General features: G+C 41.8%; 1 protein-coding gene across 1 annotated transcript in view; it reads right to left on the bottom strand.

Annotated features, from left to right (window-relative positions):
- Positions 1-26,773, bottom strand: part of IYD (iodotyrosine deiodinase) — a 277,048-nt gene that overhangs the window by 37,765 nt on the left and 212,510 nt on the right. The window contains exon 3 of the mRNA XM_086927570.1: positions 22,071-22,230. Within this exon, the coding sequence (XP_086783696.1) occupies positions 22,071-22,230 (160 nt within the window). The remainder of the gene's footprint in view (positions 1-22,070; positions 22,231-26,773) is intronic.

Raw genomic sequence — 26,773 nt, 5'->3', positions numbered from 1 at the left:
CGCCTAGCTGGGCATCTTGGACAGAATAAAACGTGAAGTAGACTATTCAATCACATCTACTGGCCAGGGATGTCTCAAAAGGTGATGGACTTTTGTCAGTCCTGTGTTCGATGAAAAGCCAGTGGTAAGGCAGGAAGCCACATTAATCCCGCTCTTAATTCTACCTCCAGTAGTTGGGGTACCCTTTAAAAGGGTAGGGGTAAACAATATTGGCCCTGGACCCTCAGACAACCTCAGGGAACAGATTTATTCTTGTGGTAGTGGATAGTGTCACCAGGTATCCTGAACCCTTTGCATTTAGGACCACTACTGCTCTAGCAGTGCCCCAGGCTCTCCTTGGTATCTTTACTAGGGTTGGCTTTCCTAGGGAGGTAGTATCAGACAGAAGTACAAACTTCATATCTGCATACTGAAAATACATGTGGGAGGAGTGTGCAGTGACTTATAAGTTCACTACTCCTTACCACCCTCAAACCAATTACTTGATTGAAAGATTTAACCAGACATTGAAAGACATGATTGTTGGACTCCCTGAAAACTCAGAAGGAGATGGGATGTCTTACTTCCAAGCCTACTTTTCACCTACAGGGATTTAACACAGAAGACAGTGGCATTCTCACCCTTTGAACTTCTGTTTCAGCATCCTTTTAGGGGTCCTTTGAGTCTTGTGAGGTAAGAATGGGAAAAGTCCCATAAGGAACCAACACAAGACATAGTAGTTTATGTGCTTGGCCTTCATTCCAAGATGGCCAAATACATGGAGAAAGCTAACCAAAAGCTTTAGGCCAGCAAAGAACTTCAAATGCAGTGGTATGACCAAAAGGCTGTCATTGTTGAGCTGAAACCAGGGCAGAATGTATGGGCATTGGTGCCTGTGGCCTCTAGGCCCCTCCAAGACAAGTGGAGTGGGCCCTAAGAGGTGTGGCGCCGCGGCATGGCTACTGGTGCTGGAATATGGGGGTCACTGCTCGATCCCCGGCACCGGCGGCAGGTCAGCCCAGCATCATGTGACTCTGGGCAATAGCTTGCTTAATCTTCCCGATGACCCCCAGCGCCGGGATGCCTTTGGGTAACTGTTCGCACTTTACAAATAATAGATTTACATTGTTTACCCTGTCCTTGAAAGAAAAGGGGCGGTCACCTATTTGGTGGATCTTGGTAGTTGCAAATATTGCAGAAGGGCTATACATGTCAACTGACTGAAGCCCTATTATGACAGAGCTGATGTGACCATGTTACTGGTCACAGATGAGAGTTTTTCAGTCTGCATGTCATGTCTGCAGGTTTATTGCCTATCTCCGGGGGCCTCTGTCGTTCTCCTATGCCCAATACGGAGGGACTTTTAACTTTTTGGTATCGCTTTCTCATCCCTCCATCACAGATTTCACCACTGGGACACGCCCCTAACAACAAAAGAGGGTGAATCTACCCCTTGTACCCACAGCTAAGATGGAGCCACCTGCATCCCCCATGTCTCAACAAGCAGACAGTCAATGACATGTGGGTAAAATGCATGAGCTCTGGGTATTATTCACTGAAATCTGCATTTTACATAGTATAGCACCCACTCCGCCCTATCTTCCAACGGCCTGACCATCATGCTCCACCATAGGCCACATTCTTAGTGACTGTCCCCTAATCCGGCCATTTTAGAAGGAAGCGGAATATACTGTTAATGGAACCCATCATTTGCCTTTGGCCTCTCCACCACAATTGATCATATTAGATGACCTGGAGGACTACCCTACTCTCACACACCCATGAGAGGCACTTACTAGCCACAGTGCTTAGCATGGCAAAGATCTGCATCCTTTGTTATTATTGGAGATCGCCCTAGCACCCTACCCATGATGAATGGATAACAGAAATGTACAGAATACCCTTGTATGAAAGGATAATATACAGAGTGCAGGACAATCTACTCCCAGATCTGGCCGCTTATTTAGTGCGTTGACACCGCTATCCGAGGGGCTTGTGCCCTGTAGCCGCACCCTGCACCCGGAGATTCGATAGTGACGCTAGTGATCTTCTTCTCCCTACCCCCTCGTATTAAGCCTTTCCCCACCCCTCCGATCTCCTGTATGGTCCATTTGCTATGTCCCTGTCCCTGTTGGAGTGCCACCATGATCCTCCCACCTAGACTGACCCTACCTTTCTATCCTGGGCCCACAGTAAAGAAAATACCTCCTTGAGGTTTGATTTCACATTGTTTAAAGTGTTTAAACCATGCCACCCTAACACACTGATGGACATTAGAAAAGTATTTGTTTATGCGTCATGGTATGTCCCCATATATATACCCATCTATACATATATTACCTACTGCCGGGTACCAGTAGGTAGTTATAGTTAGGACCTAGTTTCCATAGGAAAATAATTTTTTGACTTGCCTATATCTTTGGCACCTGTTGATGAATCTTCACAACATGTTCCCAAAAAACTGTCAAAGTAAGTTCTGTTGTGCCTTGTAAATTTCGGGGTGATCTGTTAAGTGGGGGAAGAGAAAAAGGAGGTAAAAAAAGTGTATTTTCCCATTTTAATTCTGATAGGTTGTTTAGTCCAACCTACAGCCCGAACCGCTGGATGGAATTGCATCAAATTTGGCAGAAAGGTAGATGTAGTTACAAAGATTGATCTTTTGTTTTTGGTGTAAATGTTTTCAGTAGTTCTTGAGAAATTCCGTTTAAAATTATAGTGATATCACTGGCTGCAGATATTTCGGGGCAATTTTGCGATTAATCTTGAATGCGTGCATCAACAGGTAAGCTCTTATTAGTTGGACGCAACCTAAACAGAAAGTTGTGGCCACCATTTTATCAATCGAGAATGGTTCCCAGTGTTGAAAATGTCTGTGAAAGCTTATTTAACGGGTCAGGGTGAAGGTACTCTTACCCCATGTTTGAGAAATGGGGGTGCAAGCAACACAAGTTGTGTGTCCAAATTTGTTTTTTTTAATTGCGCACAATATTTGTGATGACAACGCGACAGCCAGCACGACCCCACATGTACTGTCGCGGGGACATTGCAACTATCGAAGTCTTCCCAAATATTGGTGAAAATATATTTAAAAATATATTGGTACACACTCTCAGGTCACAGTCAAAGACTCATATACCCACTCACAAACACACACAGACACGTATGTACCCATTCACATATTCACTCAGACACTTATACATCCATTCTCATATTCTCTGAGATACTCGTGCAGCCACTCATACATTCATATACACACTTACATACCCACTCTGACATCTATGCCCCCAGTCACATCACTCATCCAACAGAAATTTGCAGGAACTTCAGTACTGTCCTCCTTCGCATGCTGGTCCTGCTGCTCTTCCAGCTTAACTTACAGTAAAACTTGTTTAAAATACATGTATATATGTGTTTCGGAGTTTTGAAAAACGCTCTATTTGCAATTTCTGAAGTCACCATGACTTCCGGTGTCACCTCTAAAATGGAAAACACCAAGTAAAAATGGTTTTATTGAAAAATCATTGCAGATAGACAACTTTAAAGACTATGGGCCCGATTCACAGAACGAACTTAAGACAAAATCCTAAACTTACTACTTTTGGTATTCACAGAAGTTAGGATTTTGTCTTAAGTTTGTCTTAAGACAGACTTAAGACAAAATCCTAACATAAGTCTGTCTTAAGTCTGTCTTAAGTCAAACTTAAGACAAAATCCTAACTTCTGTGAATACCAAAAGTAGTAAGTTTAGGATTTTGTCTTAAGTTAGTTCTGTGAATCGGGCCCTATATTATTAAACTACTGGTGTCAAACATTGAATAAAATATGTCTGTATACGTGTTTTTCAATTGCTGAAGAATACATGCTATTCGCAATTTCTGAAGTCACAGCGACTTTCGGTGTCGCCGCGTAAATGGAAAACACCAAGTAAAAGTGATTTTGTTGAAAAATCATTAGAGACAGAAAACGTTAAAGAGCATATTATTAAACTACTAGTGTCAAACAACGAATACAATATGTATTTATGTGTTTTCGAATTTCTGAAAAACACAGCATTCATGATTTCTGAAGTGCTCGCGACTTCCCATGTTGCCGTAGAAACAGTAAACAAGTAAAAGTACTTTTGTTGAAAAATCATTACAAACAGACATCTTTAAAGAACATATTAGTAAACTACTTATGTATTTCATAGAACAAAAAATGTCTTTACATGCATTTCTAAATTTTTGCAAATAGTGACATCACCGTGATAAAAAATTTGATGAAAAAAACACATTTATAATCCACCGAAACTAATACTAATGGATAAGTTTCCAAACACTCCTCTGGCACGTTTCTCAGAAAATTTAGTTAGGGTTTCTTCATACCTTAAAATACAGCCACATCTGCACTACACAAACAAGCATTTACTGTGGCAAACGAGAAATCAACAACTGTGTTTTCCCTAAAGTACCATTTTATACAGCTATCAATTAAAGATGCTTAAGGAACAATCACAATAGCACACTTTCATATACACAAGACCATTGGACACATTTTGTTGGTGTTCTCTACACCATGAAATTGTAGTAGATACACCATATAATAAATGAGCTGCTACCATTTAGTAATTATCTATTAAGAATTAGTCCAGTTGTATAGAGGTGTGGTCCAAAACAGTTGGGTGGGCTTCAATAAATATAGAAGCAGTATTCAAGCAGATACAATACTCATTTTACACATTTTTAACAGATTACACTTAGAAAAGAAAATTTATGAAATGGTTGAAATATGCTCAAAGCAAGGAACAGTTAAACAGATGTAATAGTGTGGAAATAACATTTGAAAAACCTTTGAAATTCACAGAAAAAATCTAAAAGTCACAAGGACATTATAGTTAGGAAATAGAAATTTGAAAAAAACCTTAGAAATTCACTGGAAAAAAACAAAGCTTTCACAGACTTTATAATAAGGTTCAGATTTCACTCGCAACGAGAATCAGTGACATTCAGCAGTTATAGTTACCTCAGCAAACTATAACTCATGTCCCTGCAATGAAATGCGTAGGACATCACATATTACATCACTCTTGACATATTCACTGACATCCCTGATGACATCGCTCATGACATCTCAAATGACTTCAGTTATGACATCACGGAGGGCATCTCAATTGACAACACTGATAACATCATCCGCAAAATCATCAACTTACATTCCTAATACAAGATCTCGTACACCCAATCCCACACAACCACTGATAATCACATTTGCAAACCCATACAAATACTCACCTAATCACTGATCCATGAAAGCACTTACTCATTAACTCAGCCATGCAGGCACTAATGCAACCAGTAAGTCATATATATATAACCACAGAATCACCTATTCAGTCATCAATACAGGCACTGAGACACCTAGTAATGCACACATACAGACACTTATATACTTACTTGTATAACAATACAACCACTCACATACTGATTTACTTAGTCATACAAGTATTACATACATATTCACTCACCTATACAGTCACTCATGCAGCCTTTGACTTACTAATAACGTTATTTACACTTCTTCAAACATATACTAATAATACTCACTGATCTCTACAGTCACTGCCACAACCATAAACTATCTAATACAATCTCTTTCACACTAACTCTAACTAACTAACATATACAACCATTTACATAAAATCCACTCACCATAGAGCCACTCTTACATCTATATATCTACTTACACACCCATTCACATACCCATGCAGTCACTCATATTTCATTTCACTCACGCATAGAGGCACTTACATAAGTGTTCACTCACTCATACAGTGTATTATGTACCTGCTCATTCATCATTTACAGCCACTGACACACCGGAGCAATCATACATACACCCAATCATTCTCCATTGCAGCCACTTACACAGACACTCATCAAGCCATACACATATTTGTACACCAACTCACTTACTCCTACCGAGACACCAGTCAGTCACCCATACAAAAACTTGCACACACCCATTCATTCATGTTTACACTCTCTATCATATCCACTCACTGTTCTATACGCCATATACACAACTAGTAACAGCACCCATACAACCATTGCTAGAGGCACTTATTATACTATCAAAATATCACACTGAGTACGTTTTGGAAAACACTTAGACTCACTGGTGATGTCATCAGTGAGGTCATCAGTGATGTCATTTGAGATATCATTAGTGATGTCATAAGTGATATCAATTGAGGTCATGAGTGATGTCAGTGACCATGTCATGAGTGATGTAATATATTAGATCATTAGCAGTGCATTGTGGGGCATGAGTTATAGTTAGCTGAAGTAACTATAACTGCTGAATTTCACTGGTCTGTACGAGTGAACTCTGAGCCTAACTATAACAACTGTGTAACCTTTGGCAATCACAATTAGTGTGTGTTTAAAAAAAATTCTGAAACACATGTAAAGACATAGTTATTTCTATGTTTGACACTAGTAGTTGACTAATATCTACTTTAAAGATGTCAGTTTGTAACGATTTTTCAACAAAAGCAGTTTTACGTTTTCATGGCGACACCGGAAGTCACAGGGACTTCAGAAATCGCGAATACTGTGTTCTTTTCAGAAATTCTAAAACATATGTAAAGACATATTTTATTTGATGTTTGACACTAGTAGTTTCATGATATGGTCTTTAAAATTGTCTGTCTGTAATGATTTTCCAACAAAAGCTGTTTTACTTGGTGTTTTCTGTTTCCGCAGCAACACCGGAAGTCACGGTGACTTCAGAAATTATGAATAGCGTGTGTTTTTCAGAAATTCTAAAACATATATAAAGACATGTTTTATTCAATGTTTGGTGCTAGTAGTTTAATAATATGCTCTCTAAAGTTGTCTGTAATGGTTTTTCAACAATAGCCCTTTTACTTGGTGTTTTCTGTTTCCGTTGCAACACCGGAAATTGCTGTGACTTCAGAAACTGCGAGTAGCTCATGTTTTTCAGATGTTCTAAAACATGTATAGTGACATATTTTATTCAATGTTTGACACTAGTTGTTTAATAATATAGGGCCCAATGTAGGTGGCCCAAATACTGGTCGGTAACAGTGAAATTCGGGTAATTTCACTGTTACCGGCCGGTATTTAGGCATTCGTGATGTAGGGAAGGATTCGGTAATAAGGAATTGGAAAATACCGATTCCTTAATACTAATTCCTTATTGGTCTTGCATTTAAGGAATCGGTAATACCGATTCCTTAAATGCAATATAGAAAGCACATAAAAGAGTGCTTTTGGGCCTTAAGGAATCGGTAATTACCACCAACTTCAAGATGGTGGTAATTACCGAATTCCTTTAATAAAGCACTTTCTTGATTTTTAGGTCTCGTATAGAGCAGTGCATGCACTGCTTCTCAGAGGCATTAAGCAGTTAGAATGTTGGGTGAAACTCAAGGTAATTTCTACTGCTGCTTGCCATTTGCTTAACTCTGGCATTGCTCTTCTTATCAGGCTTTTCATTGGCTGCTGTTCTGATACTCACTTCTGCTTTATTCCGGAAGCAGCACCGCCTAACTACAGTTTTCATCCACTTTTGTGTGTTCATGTGTAGTTGGTGAGCACTACATTCTTTTACGGTCTCCTCGTCTACCTCCTGCAGCTTCACCATGGATTCGACCGCGCCCCCCACGGAAGCCAATAGGGAACAGCTCGCTTCACTGGCAGTTACACACATTCCGGGTGCTGCGCTTCTTTCTCCGTGCGGGGGCTCTGAGTGCCCACTGATGCCCTGTGCTTCCATGAATCCAGACGGCAGTCATGGGTCGGATGCTTCTTCGCAGGGATCCTGGGTGAGTTGTTAAACTCTTGTTTCACTTTCACCGGATGCCTGGCCTCAGATACTGATTACTGTGCTTGGCTCTTCATTTACATTTACTTTATTCCTCACCTTCCTTTCCAACGGCTGCCTTCGGTCCCCATCAGAGCTGCAGCCAGAAGGTGCAAAAAGGTGAATGCCAGTGGCCCCCTGCCCCATCAGAGACGACGAGCGCACGCCTAACACAAAACATCGCTAGAGCGGGCGCCTATCTCTGTCGCATCGTCATGCCTGACCCTGGCTTCGAGGCAGAGCAGGCATCGGGAGGAACAAGAAGAGGCGGGGTACAGGAAGGGGGTTGCAGGGATAACGGGAAGGAATAGAGAAGCAAGTTGATTAAGCTGCCGTCTCCTGCGTTTTCCTTGGGGGTTCAGGAACAGGAAACTGGTGACTAGGGTGGGATCCCTCGAATCACCACACCGGCTCCCGCCGACTGCCGCAGTGTTCGGCAGAAGATGCGCTGCAGAGCGCTAAAGAAAAAAAAGCAAACACAAAACAAGCGCGTGCATCAGGCTGACCCGACAAGGCAGCCTGCAACGAAAAGAGCGCGACCCCGGAGGTGGCACAAACAAAATCAGGGTGAGTCCATCTTAACAGCTACCCTGCAGCAAAAATGCACCCCTAATTTGCCCAGTGGTTGTGAAATACCCACAACCTTCCGGCGGCCATCTTAGAATCAGGCACTGGGCATAGGAAGGCATTGAACCCTACCACGGCGGCCATCTTAGGGTCAGGCAGAAAAACCCACAATTTGTGAATTTAGAAGCTGCACAGTCTACTGGAGCCACTTTTCCGCCCACCATGTCTATACAAGCCACCTCCTCGCAGCCCACAGCCATTGGGTCCACCCAAAATGCCCTGCAACCAGGACCGATGCTCGTGGGAGTACCTTTTCTGCACCCCCCAGAGCCCCTGAAGCTGATCACGGGGAACAGCATGGGGCCCAAATGGAAAAGCTGGGCTGAATATTTTGAGGATTTCATGACGGTGTTGCAAGTTCGTGATCCCAATCACAAACTCAGCCTTGCGGAATCTAGTGGGGAAAGATATTGCGCAAATAATAAAGGAACTACCGCCTGCTAATACTTCATCCTACGAAGATGTGAAAGGTGCCCTAGACAGGAAGTTCCTACACAAACGAAATCTAGATTATGAACGCTATACTTTCAACCTCGCCTCGCAAGAAAAGGAGGAGTCAATGAGTGACTTCATCGCACGCATCCGGCGCCTCGCTCAAGACTGCGAATTTGACAATTTCAACACCGAGGATGCACTCCGTCTGCACATCATTGAAGGCTGCCAATCAGATTCACTCCATCGATGACTACTAAAAAAACATTACACTCTTGAGGAGATAGAAGAACTCACTCGCATCAATGACCAAGCGGAAGAACACGCAAAGAAGATAGAGGCTAGCAAAACTGAAAAAAGAGAACAAGCTCTTCGGGTGCAGTCCCACATCGACTCGAGGCATCGCCCTGACCGTCACAAACCTGGTAGGCCCGCAAGAACACATCGCACAAACTCTCCTTGCAGCAGGACCCGAAACGGCCAATGTAGGAGAAAATCATCGCAATGCTATCGGTGTGGCCAAGATTATCCTCACACAGGCCCATGCCCTACATTTGGTCAACAGTGTCATTGATGCGGAAGAGAGTACCAATTTGAAGCTGTCTGCCAAACCCGCCGCTCGGAGGCGAAACTGACCAGACAGAGCACGGAATCACGTCACCATGCCAGAGCTGTACGGGGACAGAGAGATCGCTCATCCAGCTCATCAAGGTCAAGCGCTCAATCAGTAAAATCCTACAAATCTCAGCGGTCGATGTCTAGAGAATCATCGTCCCTCACTCCTATATCACAGGACAGTGATGAATACATGTGCATGGTGGCAGACCCCGATAGACTGAAGAAATATCCACGACTGGATATCCAAATAGGAAGACACTTCGCAAAATTTGTACTAGACACAGGCGCATCACTTAATTACATATGTGCTACAGAATACCAGAGGATGAATCCCAAACCGAAACTTGACCCAGCAGCAGTGCGAGTCTACACATGGATGTCCAGGAAGCCACTGCTGTGTCTGGGACAGTTCCGTATCACGCTGACGTACAAAGATCGACAAATTCAAGCACACATTCATGTGATCGAAGGCCCTGAAGCAGCAGACTGCCTCCTCAGCCTGCCAACAGCTGAACGTCTGAAGCTGGTTGAGATCCTATACAATGTGGACGACTCGCCAGACATTGTCAACAAATTCCCAAAACTATTCAGCGGCCCAGGAAAACTAACACACTTCAAGCTCAAGTTACACATCAACGAACAAGTAACACCGATAGCGCAACATCACAGGAAGGTTCCATTCCACCTCCAACATGTGGGAGATGACGAGCTACAGGACCCACTGCGAGCGGACATCATAGAGCATTTGACAGGACCCACTCCATGGGTGTCGCCGGTCGTGCCCAAGAGAGGTCAAGACAACAAGGTACGCCTGTGTGTGGACATGCAAGCCACTGATACGGCCATCGAGAGAGAATGGCACCCTGGACCCCACATCAGCGACATGACAGCGACAGAAAGTATCTGCTCTTTCGGACACTTCTCAACCACGAGGCGTCAGTGACCTCCGATCATTTCTAGGGATGGCCAGCTACTGTGCGCGTTACATTAAAGACAATGCCACCATTAACTATCCACTCAGAGAACTGGCACGTCAAGGACAGCAATTCCTGTGGTCGAATAATTGCGAACAGGCTTTCAACAAAATCAAAGAGGCAGGGAGTACTGGGATCAACCTAGCCTATTTCAACACCAATCGAAAGACCGAAATCACCATGGAGGCCAGCCTGGTGGGATTAGGTGCAATCTTGGCACAGTATGATGATGAAGCTGACCAACACCACATTGTCGCATACACCAGTCGCACTCTTACCTACAGAGAAAAAGCCTTCTCCCAACCAGAAAAAGAAAGCCTTGCAGTTGTGTGGGCGTGTGAACACTTTCATCTTTCCATCTACGGGAAACACTTCACGCTCATCACGGATCACCAGGCGTTGACAACCATCTTTGGTAACCCGCGAGCCAAGATGCCCCCACGGATTGAACGGTGGGGAATTTGCCTACAGGACTACACCTACACTATTATCCACAAACCAGGGAAGGCATAAAACCCAACGGACTACATGTCACGACACCCATAGACCCGAACTCAAGTGCGACACTCTGTGGCGAAGGAATACCTCCACTTTGTCATCGACCATGCCTGTCCACCCGTGGTCCCGTTAGAAGCCATCCGAGAAGCATCAGCTCAAGACGCCACGATCCAAAACATTATGCTCCTAATACACACCAACTCGTGGAGACACTTAGACAACGCTCACAGAAACAAAGCTGTCAACATTCAAGAACTTGCCACGTTCAAACATGTCCAGGAAGAACTGTCTATCAGTACAGATGGATTACTACTGAGAGACAGAAGAATCGTGATCCCTCAATGGTTAAGACAAGGAGTTGTCAACCTAGCACACGAAGGACATCCAGGAGTGGTATCCACGAAGAAAGCGTTACGAGAACGCGTCTGGTTCCCGTCCCTCGACCAGATGGTAGAAGCAACACTCCGAGACTGTACGTTCTGCCAACTAGTGGGACGAGATGAACCACCAGCGCCACTGCAGATGTCAGACCTCCCAGACAGTGTTTGGCAACAAGTAGCCATTGACTTCTTTGCCCGTTAAAATCAGGGAAATACGTCGTCGTCATCATGAACGAGTACTCCCGGTTTCCCATTGCTCATCAAATCTCCACCACCAAAGCAATGGCTGTCATACCCGTCATCGCATGGGGAATACCTACGGTGGTGAAGACAGACAACGGTCCACCATTCAATGGACAAGAATTTGCTGAATTTGCAAAACACCTGAACTTCAAACATCGGAAGATCACTCCTTTGTGGCCCCAGGCCAACGGGATGGTAGAACGTTTTATGGGAACAATCAAAAAGGCCATGCAGCAGGCTGAACTGGCTTGCCGCAACATTCTACCAGCACTAAATGAAGTGCTGCCAGCCTATCGGACTACGCCGCACAGCACCACAAATCAATGCCCCGCCACTCTAATGCTTGGGCGAGTTCCGCATACCCGGCTCCAAACTACGGATGCTATAATAATAATAATAATAAAGCCATTTGTAGAGCGCCTGGTTACACTCAAAACGGTGTGTCCCCGCGCTATGGATACAGCCCCCCCCGTGAGCAAGCCACCAGCAAAAAGTCACGGAGACATGACCAAAATCAACTATTGTTTTTTTTAGATACGTGGAAAGAGATGAGTTTTCAGTTTGAGGCGGAATCTTGCTTCCGATGGTTCCATTTGGTGTTCAATAGGGAATTCGTTCCAGTAGTTGCCGGCAGTCCAGAGTCCAGAGGACTGCAGAGAGGAGGTGAGAACCGCAAAACGAAGGTGCCCAATATACCGCCGTCTAGTATATGAGGTGGCAATATATCGATTGAGGTTGTCCTATTCCACGATACCCTTCGATTTACATATCAGCACCGAGTCGGACCATTACGAGAAGACTGTTGGATCCACAAACAAAGGGAAAGATAGAATATCCTTTGTACACAAAGAAACGGAGGTTAAATTGAAAAGACACTCCTACAAATAGAGAACCTGAGAAGGAAAGGTGAAGGTCTAACACTGCATGAATAAAAGCCACTGAATTGGCAATTCGTATCGAAGATGATATGTTTTTAACTGATCTGTCCTGAAGAAGATGTATAAACAACTAAAAAGACACCAAAACGCGTCGACAAAAGGACCCTTATTAGTATTGTTTTATCTTTTCTGTACAATTTACTGTATATTATTTGTGCATGTGAATATTGTTGTATGCCAGAGAATAGACGCAGCATGTTAGGAGATAGAAATTGTAGACCGAATTAGAATGCTCTGAGGTAGTCATACTTAAAACTGTGTTGTTTTTTATATTACTTGATGTATTGACAATTTTTAAAGAAATACTGATGAAAAAAGAAAAAAGTGCTTTTTTAATAAAAAAGACAAACGAAACCTGTTTTGCATTTGAACAATCCTTAAGTTGTGTCATGGTAGTCACTAGATGGTCGCTTTATCATTGTGGTATTTAACTGAGGAACACAGAAAGGAAATCTTTTTCTTTATTGACAACATTTCACAGGCACCACATGAATCAGAAGACAGAGTGTAGCACAAACCAGATCCGGTCTGTCTTTAAAGTGCGGTGTGTGGAAACTGAGATTGCGGCAGGATCCAGCGAGAGCTGTTCTTAAGGTAATTGAGACCGGTTCCCTAACTTTAAGAGATAGGCGCCTAGAGGGAGCGGACTGCTTAACGGGAGAGAGATATAAAAAAAGTAAACTCCCATTTCTTTTTTGACAATCAGAAACCCATTTACGAGTGCGAGGGGCTCCAAGACAAAGGATATCGGCTGTTTTCAAAGCTGGGAGTCCTCAACCCCCGCCGTTTTTTTGTAAGTGACTACTCCTTCCATATCAAATGGTTTTAACTCACTGCCAAACAAAAGGGGTTTAGCTCTAAATAATATCCTTTTATTCTGGATAGAATGACTCGAGCAGCAGAAAAAAACCTTACAAAGAGGAACCGTCTTAGTCACAGGTTGAACATAAGAAGATCCAACCCACCCCTTCCATTAATGTAAGTAAAAAAGATGCTATACCCATCATATGCAGGGACTGAGATTTTTGACTAAGATATTTAGTCTGAGAAACAAAAAGGGTGTGTGGAGGGTCAGGGGGACTGTTTAATGACCTGTCTGCTCGCTCCCCTATATCTAGATACAAGACACAAAAGAGATAAGATATTTAGTCTCCTTTATTTTAATTTCCAGTCTAGAAGAAACTAAATAGTACACAACTGAATAATATCAGAGGAATAAAAAACCGGGAAGATTCATCTAAGAAGTAATAAATAACACCCGAAAAGGTATGTGGATAGGTTTAGAATTATCTGTTAGCATAAGAGAAGCTATAAATAGACAGAACAAACCTAATATCATACTTTGTTTACAGAATTAGAAAGGGAACATCATATCTCCCAGAGACATCAGGACTTCATTTAAAGCCCGAACAGGAAAAAAAAGACGTTTGTGCTCTTCAAAAAATAATAAGCTAAAATAGCGTAACAAAGCAAAGGCAGACAAATTTAGAATAGAGAGATAGGAGACCTTGATATAAAAAGGAAGTATTACAATAATCAAAAAAGACCCTTTTTCCTTTATTCACAGCCCTGGGTTCAAAACAAAAACAATATCGAAAAACTAGAACAAATGGAAGAGAAGAGTTAAAGATGACATAAGGTGATTAATACAACAAATTTTATAAGTCGGTCCAAAAAGATGGGAACAATATAGCAGGTTACCAGAACACAATCTAGGGGTGGGTAAACAGGGGGCAATTATGAGAAACATAAAGAGCCCACATATAAGAAAAGAGAAAATGGTATAAGTAAACAACGTATTATAATGAATGATCACAATGGTTGTTTTCTTTTCCTCTATGTTTCATAAGTGTAAAGAAAATCTCTTGCTATTAACTTACAAGGAGATGTGTATGGTACTGACAATGAAATAGATATAATGCGAGACAGTACTATTGATAAATCAAATATGATTATAGCCATATGAATGTATAAAATAGGCTTACTAAACCGCTAAAAACATACTTATCTATAGTACATCTATTTACAGGTTTTCATGAAAAACGGCAACCACCCAGTGCCTGTTAACAGGAGAGGCCTATCGCTCTTGGTCTTGAAAAAGATGGTCAATTAAATACAAACCATCGAAACGCGTCGACGCTGAATGTTTACACAATCAAGGGATTGAGCTTACTCCATAGATCACAATACAATTATGTATCCTGGAGTATTTTCTGTAAAATCAGGTTCCCAGATGTGTAATTGAATGACAAAGAATACTGTCTGTTTTGCTCTCTCCTAACCCTTTCTCTTGCTCCATCTTGCTTTCTTTTTAAATATGTTTCTTTTTTAATTAGGAAATCCTGTTTCATAAAAGGATTGATTTTAACATTTAGTAGTGATACCACAATTGTCTTTTTGATGTATTTGATTATGTCTTGTTTTTAACTTTGTATACAAAAATTTAAAAACATTTTTTTAATAAAAAGATAATCGAAAGAAAAATGCTTGATGTAATAACATCTTTTTCTTAAATTTGGGCTATATGTGATGCATATGTCTAAACTCTAGAATAACTATAGTTTCTCCAAGGGATCTTTTCCTTGTACACCGGTGTGTGTATTAGGCAGAGATTTTGAAGTGCTATTTTCTGCGTGACAGAGGCTGGAGCTTTAAACCTCCATGGGAATATGAGGTTGTCACAAATGTAGTGCCACACATACATTCCTTTAAGAGTGCCTCGGCATCAGCACATCCAACTCTGCTCTTTGTAGAAAGAGGAAAAACGAGGATGCTGGAACCCAGTGTGCCAAATTACTCAATGATTGCCTTTAAAATGTCACCGGACAGCTTCCTCTCTGCCCTCCTGGGGAAGTGAGAAGTCTCCGTGCCACTGGGGAGTCCCAGCTAATCAATATAAACTGTGCAGGGACCCAGTGGCACCTAATAGCCCCAGAGGTGTGCCAGCACTGAAAACAGCCGGAAAGCCCTGCCACATCTCTGCAGACCAGCCTGAAAGCCTCTTCTCATCTCTCGCTCTCTTTTTTCCCAACTCCCTGTTTTCAGTTTCTCTTGCTTCTACTTCCTTGTATCTTTTTTCCCTTCACCATCCCTACTCACCCACTCACCTCTAAGCACTGCGGATTACTTTCTGCCTGTCAATATATTTGACAAGAATGTACTTCCTTTGCACACTTGCAATTAGAATCACAATTACAAGTAGCAAACATGTCAATTGCTCTGAGCGCACTGTGGAGAGGCCAAGGATTGAATGACCATGTGTTCTAAATATATATGGCCCACTGAAAAGCACTGTGGGAAACTAGCACTACTTTCAGCTTCAACTCCAGAGGTCAAAAACATGACCCCTTATAAACAATCACTCAGGCACCTAAAGGCGACTCAGTTCACAGTAGGCACTATTCAGGGATAATACACTTAAAAAAAATACTAAATAACATCCTGGAGCAAGCAAAAATTCTTAGGGAAAGCAAGATTAAGTAAAACATCTGAAATGTAGTAACTACATCCCTGACATGTTGTTTTTTTTACAGTTATTGTTCAGAAATTGATCAGTGTTTTTCCCTTTAAAGTTAGCAACATGAACATAAGGCTAGATAGGGGGCCCCTTTCAAGGCCTGTCATTAATTACTGCCAGGTTTTAGTACCAGAGGGACCCACCCCACTTAAAGCCACCCCACATTCTGAAAATGTTTTTACCACAGCCAACAATCTATGCCTTCTTCTCTAAGGACCTGCAGGAAATGGGAGTCTGTGTCAATGTTTCATCTAGTCTGAAACCAGGAAAGGAGCTGCCCTGTGTGTGTGTTTACTAATGGTTTCCGAGGGTGAATGTAGCTGCTGCTATTGGTACCTGACTTTAACAGACCTTGGCTGATACAAGATGGATTTGTGCCAGTGAAGCGGTTTTGAATTGCTCAAGCAGGAGTTAGTTGTCACTGTGGCATGAGACTGTGATTTATAGTGAACTCGAAATTGATTTCAGTATTGTGATAAATACTTGTTATTTTTGATGGGATCACAGTGCTCCATGTAGTTGATTGTAGAAGCCAAAACATTTTCGTGGGGCGCTTTCAGGGCTTCAGATAGAGACCAAGTGTAAAATAAGAACAAATCAATATCGCACTGTCTGATGACATGAGTGACGTCTCATCTGTCCTCAGCCTCTGTTTTGCTTGTGTTGTTTTGCCCTGTGGGAATCCAGGCAACGGGGGAGGCAAGCTCGGATTAACACCTGTAGACGCCCAAAGCACTTTATAAAGATTTTGGTGCCCCCATATATATCTAAATCAAAATATAAACAATATTAAACCGTAAAATACAATTTACATTTTTGAAATGAAACAACATTTTGGAAAATAAAATTCATTTTTGTATACTTCTACATTATATTTTCAGCTTGCAGTTTTTCACCATATGGTCCATGGTAAATCTGGCAATGGAAAATGTCTGTGGTGCCCCCCAAGGCCGGACTGGCAGCAGAAACCAGCCCTGGCAAACTGCTCAGCCGGCGTTCCCTGGGGTGAGGGGGTGATTTTGTTACAGGGTGTCGATATTGCAAACCTCCGGTAACAAAATCGGCCCCCAACCCTAGCGGCCTACCAGGGAAACGCCAGGTGCCCGCTATGGCTAGTCCGGCCCTGGTGCCCCCCTTCCCTTGATGCACTAAGCATGTGCTTATTTCGCTTAATGGTCAATGCATCCCTGGGGGGATGGGATGTGGTGTTACATCCAGAGCGGCCAACTTTGGAACTGGGAGGATGAGGTTCTAGATTCATTGTGACCTTGACATCCTTTGATTTTGATTAAAATTACTTAACCTGCCCATCCCTATCACGTGAATGTAACCTTGTGTAACTGGTTCATGTGTAAAGCGCTCCAATACCTTCAGGTAGAGTTAGCGCTATATAAAAGCACAAAATGATAAGCCATAGTGAAAAGGTTGTTATGTATGCTGTACTTGTGATTTGCGTGCAATTTCAGTACACTGCCTTTCTCCTGGGGAATTGAGGCCCGGGGCGTAACACAAACCCATGCGGCATGGGTAGGGACACACCATGGAACACCCCAACCCTCAAACAATGGGGCCCCAGTTTAGGCCAAGGAGTATCGGTAAGATATCTGAGACTCAGGGACCCTCACACATTCTGCAGGGTGGTCCCCATCATTTTACGCTACACCACTGTGGAGGCCTGTGTGATCCTTCTGCTTCAGCGTCATTGCTACACTTTATTTAGCAGGATATTTTTTTGTATGCATGCCTGTAAATGACAATACCTTTTATGTACCTACAAAGTGTGTGTGTGTGTGTTTACGTGCACCACTTGCAGGTTTTCCAAATACATAAATAAAAGGCAGGGTCATTTACAATGTCAATAGCACAAACTCTTGCAAATGCGAGACCTATTGCATTGCAAATGCTTGTTTTGAAATGCAATGTGGCACACATTCATGCCCTTAGGGCATGCATGTGTGCAACATGTGCACGCATGCACATTTCAGGGGTGCAACAGGGTGTCCTTTGGACACCCTGGCACCCTTCAAATACCTCCCGGTATTACCGATTCGGTAATACCGAATCGATAATACCGAATGTCTTCACATTCATTCCTATATTCTCCAAGCCCATAGGAATGAATGGGTAGGTATTCGTTATTACTGAATCTCAATTAACGATTTGGTAATAACGAATATTAAGGATTCAGTATTTTTTACTGAATTCTTACCTACATCTGAAATATCGAATCGGTAAAATTCGGTATTTAGAATTCGGTATTTCACTATTACCTACATCGGGCCCATAGTTTTTAAAGTTGTCTGTCTGTAATGATTTTTCAACAAAAGCACTTTTACTTGGTGTTTTCCATTTCCGCAACAACATTAGAAGTTAGAGCGACTTCAGAAATTGCAAATAGCGCATTTTTTTCAAAAACTCTGAATCACATATATACATGTGCTTCAAATAGCTGTTCACTACTGTACTCCTCAAAGTTGTGCTTGTGTGATCCTTTTAAGGAAAACTACTTTTAAATCCAATTTTTGTTTTTGGCCACCATGGGGTAATCGCATATACACCGCTCATTGCGAAGATCATGTGACCTTGAAAAAAAGGAACATCATTGGATAACATACTTTTCAACTAAATTAATATGAAGTACACACCCACTTCCTCTTCTTGAATCGTATTTCATAGAACGTTATCTAAGGAGGTGGCTAATTTTACCTGGGGGTAGTTTTGGAGCTTTTTTCACCAAAAATGGCAACTCAACCTGGAGAAGGGGATTAGCTGGAAGAGCATCAGAACCAGCATGTGGAGGAGAACAACATTGAAGATGCTGACATTTTCGGTTGAATGAGTGGATCTGTGACTGTGTGCATGAGTGTCTGAGTGGGTGTGTGAGTGGGTGAATGAGTCTCTGAGTGGGACTGTGACTGGGTGCATAGGTATCAGAGTGGGTATGTGAGTAAGTGAATAAGTGTCTGAGTAGGTATGTGATTGGGTGCATGTGTATCTGAGTGGGAATGTGTGTGGATGCATAAGTGTCTGAGGGGGTATGTGAATGGGTGTATAAGTATCTGAGTGGGTATGTGAGTGGGAACATGAGTCTGTGACTGTGACCAGTGAGTGTGTGCAAATATATTTTTAATATATATATATATATTCTCCCCAATATTCGCGAAGTTGTCGATAATCATGAGATCCCTGCAACGGTACACATATCGTCGTCACAAATGTAGTGCACGATTAATAAAAAAAACAATTTTGGACACATAACTTGCATCACCAACACCGCCATTTCTCAAACATGGGGGCAGAGTACCTCCACCCTGACTCCTTTTGTTAGCTTTCACAGAAACTTTCAGTCCGGAAACTGTTCCAAATTGATGAAATGGCAGCCGTAACTCTTTGTTCAGGTTGCGTCCAAACAATCAGAGCATACCTGTTGGCGTATTCACAATTAATTGGAAAATCGCAGCAAAATATCTGTGGCCAGTGATATCACGATAAATTTAATCGTAAATTTCTCAAGAACTAGGGGACCAATATCCATCAAATAACAAAAAGATCAATCTGCATAACAACATCCATCTTTCTGCCACACTTGGTGTAATTACGTCCAACGGTTCGGTCTGAAGGTTCGACTATGCATCCTGTGGAAATTAAAATGGGAAAACACACTTTTCTTTACCCCTTTTTCTCGCCCCTCACATCACAGATCAGCCCGAAACTTTCCAGGCACATCAGCATTTGCTTTGACACTCTTTTTTGACAATTTTAAGAATATTCGTCAACCTTTACCAAAGGTATAGGCAAGTTTAAAAAACGTTTTTTCTATGGCAAATAGGTCCTAACTATTACTACCTACTAGCGACCGCCAGTAGGTAATATAGATATGTATATAATACATACACAGTAAAATCATAAAAAGTATAAACAGTTCAATAAGAAATAGTATATTAATTAATGTGGACAATAAATAAAATATAAAAAAATTAAAACCCAAACACATTTACTAAAAATACTATGAACCTTCAAAATAATATAAATCTAAAAACAAATAATCTAAAATATAAGATACAAACAATTAGTGCTATAAAATCTATTTAGGCGATATTACGAAAGCTAATGGAGTCTAAAAATATTAAATATACCATTCACACTCTAGTTTATGCAACAGTAGGGAAAGTGGAGGGGTCAGATTTACTATTTCTACACCAGTCACTGCTATAGTAGGCAAAGTGTTGGACTTTGAAGGAGTTAGATTTACTGTTCCTACTCCAATCAGTACATCTATTACCAGTCCAGTCTAAGTAGCAGAAGGGAAAGCGTTGGACGTTAGAGAGGTCAAATTTACTATTCGCACTCTAGTCTAAACAACATCAGAGAAGCACGTTGGATTTCAGATGGGTTCGATTTACTATTCGGACTCCAAACGGCGCAATTGTAGGGAAAGTGTCGAACTTCTAAGGAGTAAAATGTACTATTCCCACTCCAGCCTGTGAAACAGTAGAGAAAGCGTCAGGTTTCGTAGAGGTAACATTTACTATTCCCACTCCAAACAGCGCAAAAGTAGTGTAGGTGTTGGACTTCGGAGGGGTACAATTTACGATTCTTAAGCCAGTCTGTGCAACAGCAGGGAAAACGTAGAATTTTGGCAGGGTTAAATGTACTATTCCACTCCAAACAGTGCAAAGGTAAGGAAAGTTGTACTTCAGAGAGGCAACATTTACTATTACCATTCCAGTGTGTGCAACAGTAGGGCAAGCGTTAGACTTCGGAGAGTTTAAATTGACTGTTCCCACTCCAGACAGCACAACTGTAGGGAAAGTGTATGACTTCACATGGATGCAATTTATTTTTTCCACTCCAGTCTGTGCAACAGTAGGGAAAGCGTTGGACTTTGGAAGGGTTACATTTATCATTCCCATTCCAAACAGTGCAACAGTAAGGAAAGTGTTGGACTTTGGAGGGGTAAAATTTACTATTCCCACTCCAGTCTGTGCAACAGCAGGGAAGGTGTTGAATTTCAGAAGGGTGAAATTCACTATTCTCACTCCAAACAGCGCAACAGTAGGGAAAGTAGTGAAATTGCTAATTATTTATTACTCAATTAACTTCCTACCCAAGGTCCCTACAAACCAAGCTGCCCGCAACTAAAATATAATCAAAATAAATCAGTATTCCATAATTTACATACTTAAAATTCAATTAATAATAAATTGGTAATTATATTTTCCTTAATTAACTTCTCACACTAGACCCCAAAAACTTAGCTGCTTCCAAATAAAATATAAGTAAAATAAATAGGTTTTCCATAAACTGCATAATTAATAATCAACTAAATATGTAGTTAACAATTATTAGGTGATTTTTATTAATTGTTATTAATTATTGCATAATTTACTTCCCAACCAAGATCCTCCCTACAAATAACATATAACAAAAATAAGGAAGTGTTACTTAATTAACATAATAAATATTAATAATAGAAATAAATAAAATGTAATACATTCATAATTACTACCCAATTAGCTTCTCACCCTATTCTCATGCAAACCCTACAACACTATAAATTACTATTACAAATTAAAGAGATAAATTCGAAGTCACTCAAAATTAATGCAATATTATTAAAACATAATAACATATATATAAACAAAAGCAACACATAACATTAGTATGTAAACTACCAAACATGAAAATGATTAAAAAACAATATTTTTTAACACTATATTACATACAACAATATTCAAACCATCAATATTTTTTTAAACAATACTACTTACCTAAAAAAATAATAGTCTTGTCAACGATATTCTTGCATTACCATATTTATGTATCACAATATTTTATTTGTGATATTCATGTCTCCAGATATTTACAACTCAATATTTTGTCAGTATTCATAATTGTTTCCAAAATCCAAGGCCCATTAGGGTGTACATTGCCACTTGGAAAGTAGTTGGCAGAATGTGAATATATATCTTACAGCTCACCTTGCTTTGTACATTACCTTAGCCTCTTCAGGTCATTAACCCATTTGTCTCCCATTCTCTTCATGTAATTTATCTGCTCTTCCTCTTCAATGATTTCCCGGATCTTGTGTTTTGCTTCAGGATCTTGGACTACCACAAAGGTCCAAGGCTCAGTGTGTGCCCCACTGGGTGAGGTTCCTTTAAGAAATATTAACAATGAATTGGCAACCAATGAGGAGGAAACGTTTGCTATAACATGCTCTCGTTGACAGTATGATCTGATGTGCATACACAATGACTTAACATCTCCAGACTATTTACCATTTTGAGAGACTGAGGTACCATATATGTTATATTTTTTAGTGGGTTCTTCGAAAATTGAAAACTTTGAAGTTCATGTAGACTCGCCCACTGTACAGTACCTTGGTTTATTCCTCAAATAGTATAACACATTTTGAAGAGGTAATAGTATCTTTCTTTTCACTATTACTAAAAAATTATGTCACGTGAGGCCATTTTGCCCTAGAATCTGCAATCAATAGCCTATAATCGATAACCGATTAGAATTTACAACATAAAATTGTTTTGTGTTCTGTAGTTTTTTCTATTACAAATACTTGCTTATTCATGATTTTCTGCATATAAATAGTATTACTTTGCAAATAAGTATCACTGATTTGTCATAGAATTATTTCATGTCTAAGGATTATCAGGAACATTTGAGAAACATATTTTTATATTTTTCACCCTTTAAAGGTACAATTAATTTTAACCACACACATATATTCACATGAATGACCGGGGAACAACGCTTCTCCTCACATGTTTTTACCTCATGTGAGCTACTAAAAACAGCCAAGATATTCTACTAATAAGCAGAGAGGAATTTCTTCATTCAGAGAGCTGGTCCAAAAGACAATTTCCCGATACAATCAGGCAGCTCATACACATCTATGGGGACTGAAACTATATTTCTCATTATAGCAGGTTCTAAAGCAGGTTCTTGGTTTGACAGCATATACAAATTGTATCTTTCAATGTTTTACTAAAGTTATAATATTTACTGCTATTTTCATTTTGCATACATTCTGCATGAGGATATTACATTAGAAAGAACTTGAGACACAAGCGTGCATGTGCAGGGGTGTATGATGCCGTTGGGTTTGACTAAGGGAGTCCCACCTAGACATTCTATGCTACATTGCATGTTTCCATACTGATGTTTTCTGCAACCAAGGCCCTGGGAGGGCCAGTGAAACCCCTGTCTGTTATCACTTCTTTTGTGGTCTACAGACAATGATGGAGGGCCCTGGAACTAAAAAGTTCTTGCATATCTAATCTGGCATTAAACCTTTTGAAATTGAATATGTTTACCATTCACCACTGACTCATGCATTTATAGGGAGACATCAGTGACCCATGCATTTAGAGGGTGACACTAACAATTTATTATTTTTGTGCTCCATCTGGTCTAAATACTAATCCCATTAATTGTTTCTTCATCACTGGCTGCAATTTTTCAGGGCTAAGCCCTGGACATGATTCATTCCCCTTTCAGTTCCCATTTTGGACTGAGTCTATACTGCAGCAATGCAACATTTTGGGTGCGTATATACTCTGACCTGAGTTTTCTCTTTAAGGTTAAATCAATGATGAATATGCCTCCTTTTCATGCATGCAGTCACCTCACATCCAATTACAATGCGGTCTTTACAATGACCGCATTTTAACAATGCATACCATTACCCAGGAAGTCGGAACATCGACTTGATGAGGGGGGCGCTGGATGTTGGAATAGTATAATTTACTATTCCAACTCCAGTCTTTCTGGAAAGTAGGGAAGGTGTTGGATTTTAAATCCAACATCTTCTCCCCCTCCGCAAGTCATTACGACTTGCGGGGTAACCGTATGTGTTGTTACAACCTGGTCATTGTAACGGGTGTATTGTAATTGCATGCAGGGTGACAGCTTCGTTGTGAGGGCTGTTTACCATCAATAACATATTCTAAATGTGAAGTTTGAGGGGATCTCATGCCAAGACTGCCATATATTTCCCTAGGTTGAGTTTTATTCATAACCGTTAGTTTCTCAGTTATGTCAAGAATTAAATGGACCTAAAAGAATCAAAGACCAAAAGGTGCTTGACCCTTATTGAGGCCATGTTGATTCTAGGAACATCATAGTGGAGAATGTCTTCCTTCACCAAATACACTTGACTTATTATGTTCTCTACATAAAATATTTTTACAGATGCCAGGATGGCCACTGCATACAAATTCATAACAAGCATAAGAGGACGCTCTTTATAACCCTTTTTATTTGCTCCTTATTTTTAACAGTTTGATTCATGTTCCCTTTCTATACATGCCCAGAACCACCTCTCCAGTGAAATGTTTTTCAAATTACCTGTAAGTGAGTTCATTTACAATGATTTTGTTTATAGAAATGCTAAATAAGAGCTGTCACATGATTCACCTAAATACTTCTTCCCAATACAGGTCTCAGAAATGCATAAATTCATCATCACATTTTATGTTCAATGTTAAAAGGCACAAGAAAAACTTTACCCCACTCTACTATCAGTTTATAATGTATGCTCTCACATTCATACAGCACTTTGTTGGTTAATATGTGTGAGTTATAATTCAGTCATAGCGATCCAGAGGATCACCCTTATCTTCCTTGGAGATCTTTCTGTCCATGGATTCCAAGTGCAAGGGGGCTCAACCTTTCATGTACTTGTACGAAGTTACAGATGCCAAGTGGATCACGTTACATGGCCTGGTATCCTTTCACAAGTTCCAGCAGTGCTCTGAGGAAGGCTGGATTAAAGCTTTATAGGGTTCACCTGCCTCTGTGTGGATTCCTCTCTGGCCAATATAGTAAAAGTTCCCAAGCATTGACCTACCTGTTTGTAGAGTAGTTCCTGTTTGTTTAACTGGAAACAGGCCCAAAATGGCATATGTCAGGGCATTTTGAACATGGCGAAAGTCTTCTGCCAGACCAAACATTAGTTCTGAGAGCTGTGGGGTGTATATACTATGGTAAGCCTACTGTCCTCAAGCATCGAACACTAAAATCCAGTTTGAAGCAGACACTTTATCCATAACAAACCCAGAGACAGAGTCAAAAGGACAAAAGCAAGGTGCTTATGCAACCAGACAACTACTAAAAAGGCTTGTCCTAGCATCCCATTTGCTCCCTTACAAGATGCAAAGCTTTTACATGTGCTACATGCAGACATGTTATGCAGGATTTGACACAGTAAATGCACAGAGCTGATTGAGAGGGTTACAACAACGATACCAGACTGCAGGCGAGTCACAGGCAAAACCAGATTCAGCTGTGGGCTGTGGACGCTGCACTGGGCTGGGAGCAGGGAGCGAGGGGAGCGGCCATGCAGGACGATGTCCAGGCGGTCACAATCAGTCCTGGGAGGAGGTGAGCTCTCTATCCGTGGGTGGGAGGGTCCGCTGGGAGGCGTGGACGTGGAGGCGGGCCAGGGGCAAAGCACAACAACAAGATGGTGGGGGGGCTGGAAAGTGAAACCGGGAGGGCGCAATGCGAAGGCTGGTAATTTCGAATGCTAATAGGTACCAGCGTGCTCACACAGAGAGTCCCGGTAAGAGCGCTGACGATTTTTAAACAACCTGTCTAAAATGAATGCACTGCAGGTTAAAAGCGCTGCCAAAACTACGTGCACAAATGAGTTATAAAGCGCTGCCTCTAGGAAATGCACAGAGCTGATTGAGAGGGTTACAACAACGATACCAGACTGCAGGCGAGTCACAGGCAAAACCAGATTCAGCTGTGGGCTGTGGACGCTGCACTGGGCTGGGAGCAGGGAGCGAGGGGAGCGGCCGTGCAGGACGATGTCCAGGCGGTCACAATCAGTCCTGGGAGGAGGTGAGCTCTCTATCCGTGGGTGGGAGGGTCCGCTGGGAGGCGTGGACGTGGAGGCGGGCCAGGGGCAAAGCACAACAACAAGATGGTGGGGGGGCTGGAAAGTGAAACCGGGAGGGCGCAATGCGAAGGCTGGTAATTTCGAATGCTAATAGGTACCAGCGTGCTCACACAGAGAGTCCCGGTAAGAGCGCTGACGATTTTTAAACAACCTGTCTAAAATGAATGCACTGCAGGTTAAAAGCGCTGCCAAAACTACGTGCACAAATGAGTTATAAAGCGCTGCCTCTAGGAAATGCACAGAGCTGATTGAGAGGGTTACAACAACGATACCAGACTGCAGGCGAGTCACAGGCAAAACCAGATTCAGCTGTGGGCTGTGGACGCTGCACTGGGCTGGGAGCAGGGAGCGAGGGGAGCGGCCGTGCAGGACGATGTCCAGGCGGTCACAATCAGTCCTGGGAGGAGGTGAGCTCTCTATCCGTGGGTGGGAGGGTCCGCTGGGAGGCGTGGACGTGGAGGCGGGCCAGGGGCAAAGCACAACAACAAGATGGTGGGGGGGCTGGAAAGTGAAACCGGGAGGGCGCAATGCGAAGGCTGGTAATTTCGAATGCTAATAGGTACCAGCGTGCTCACACAGAGAGTCCCGGTAAGAGCGCTGACGATTAGTTTCTAGGTAATTTCGAATGCTAATAGGTACCAGCGTGCTCCCACCATCTTGTTGTTGTGCTTTGCCCCTGGCCCGCCTCCACGTCCACGCCTCCCAGCGGACCCTCCCACGCTCCGCCCCCTCCACCACCTATGTTAGTCAGATGTCCCAACGCGCAGCGTCCACGC

The sequence above is a fragment of the Lissotriton vulgaris genome, chromosome 6 (assembly GCF_964263255.1).
Source record: "Lissotriton vulgaris chromosome 6, aLisVul1.2, whole genome shotgun sequence".
NCBI lineage: Eukaryota > Metazoa > Chordata > Amphibia > Caudata > Salamandridae > Lissotriton > Lissotriton vulgaris.
This window is presented reverse-complemented; position numbering and strand designations above follow the sequence as displayed.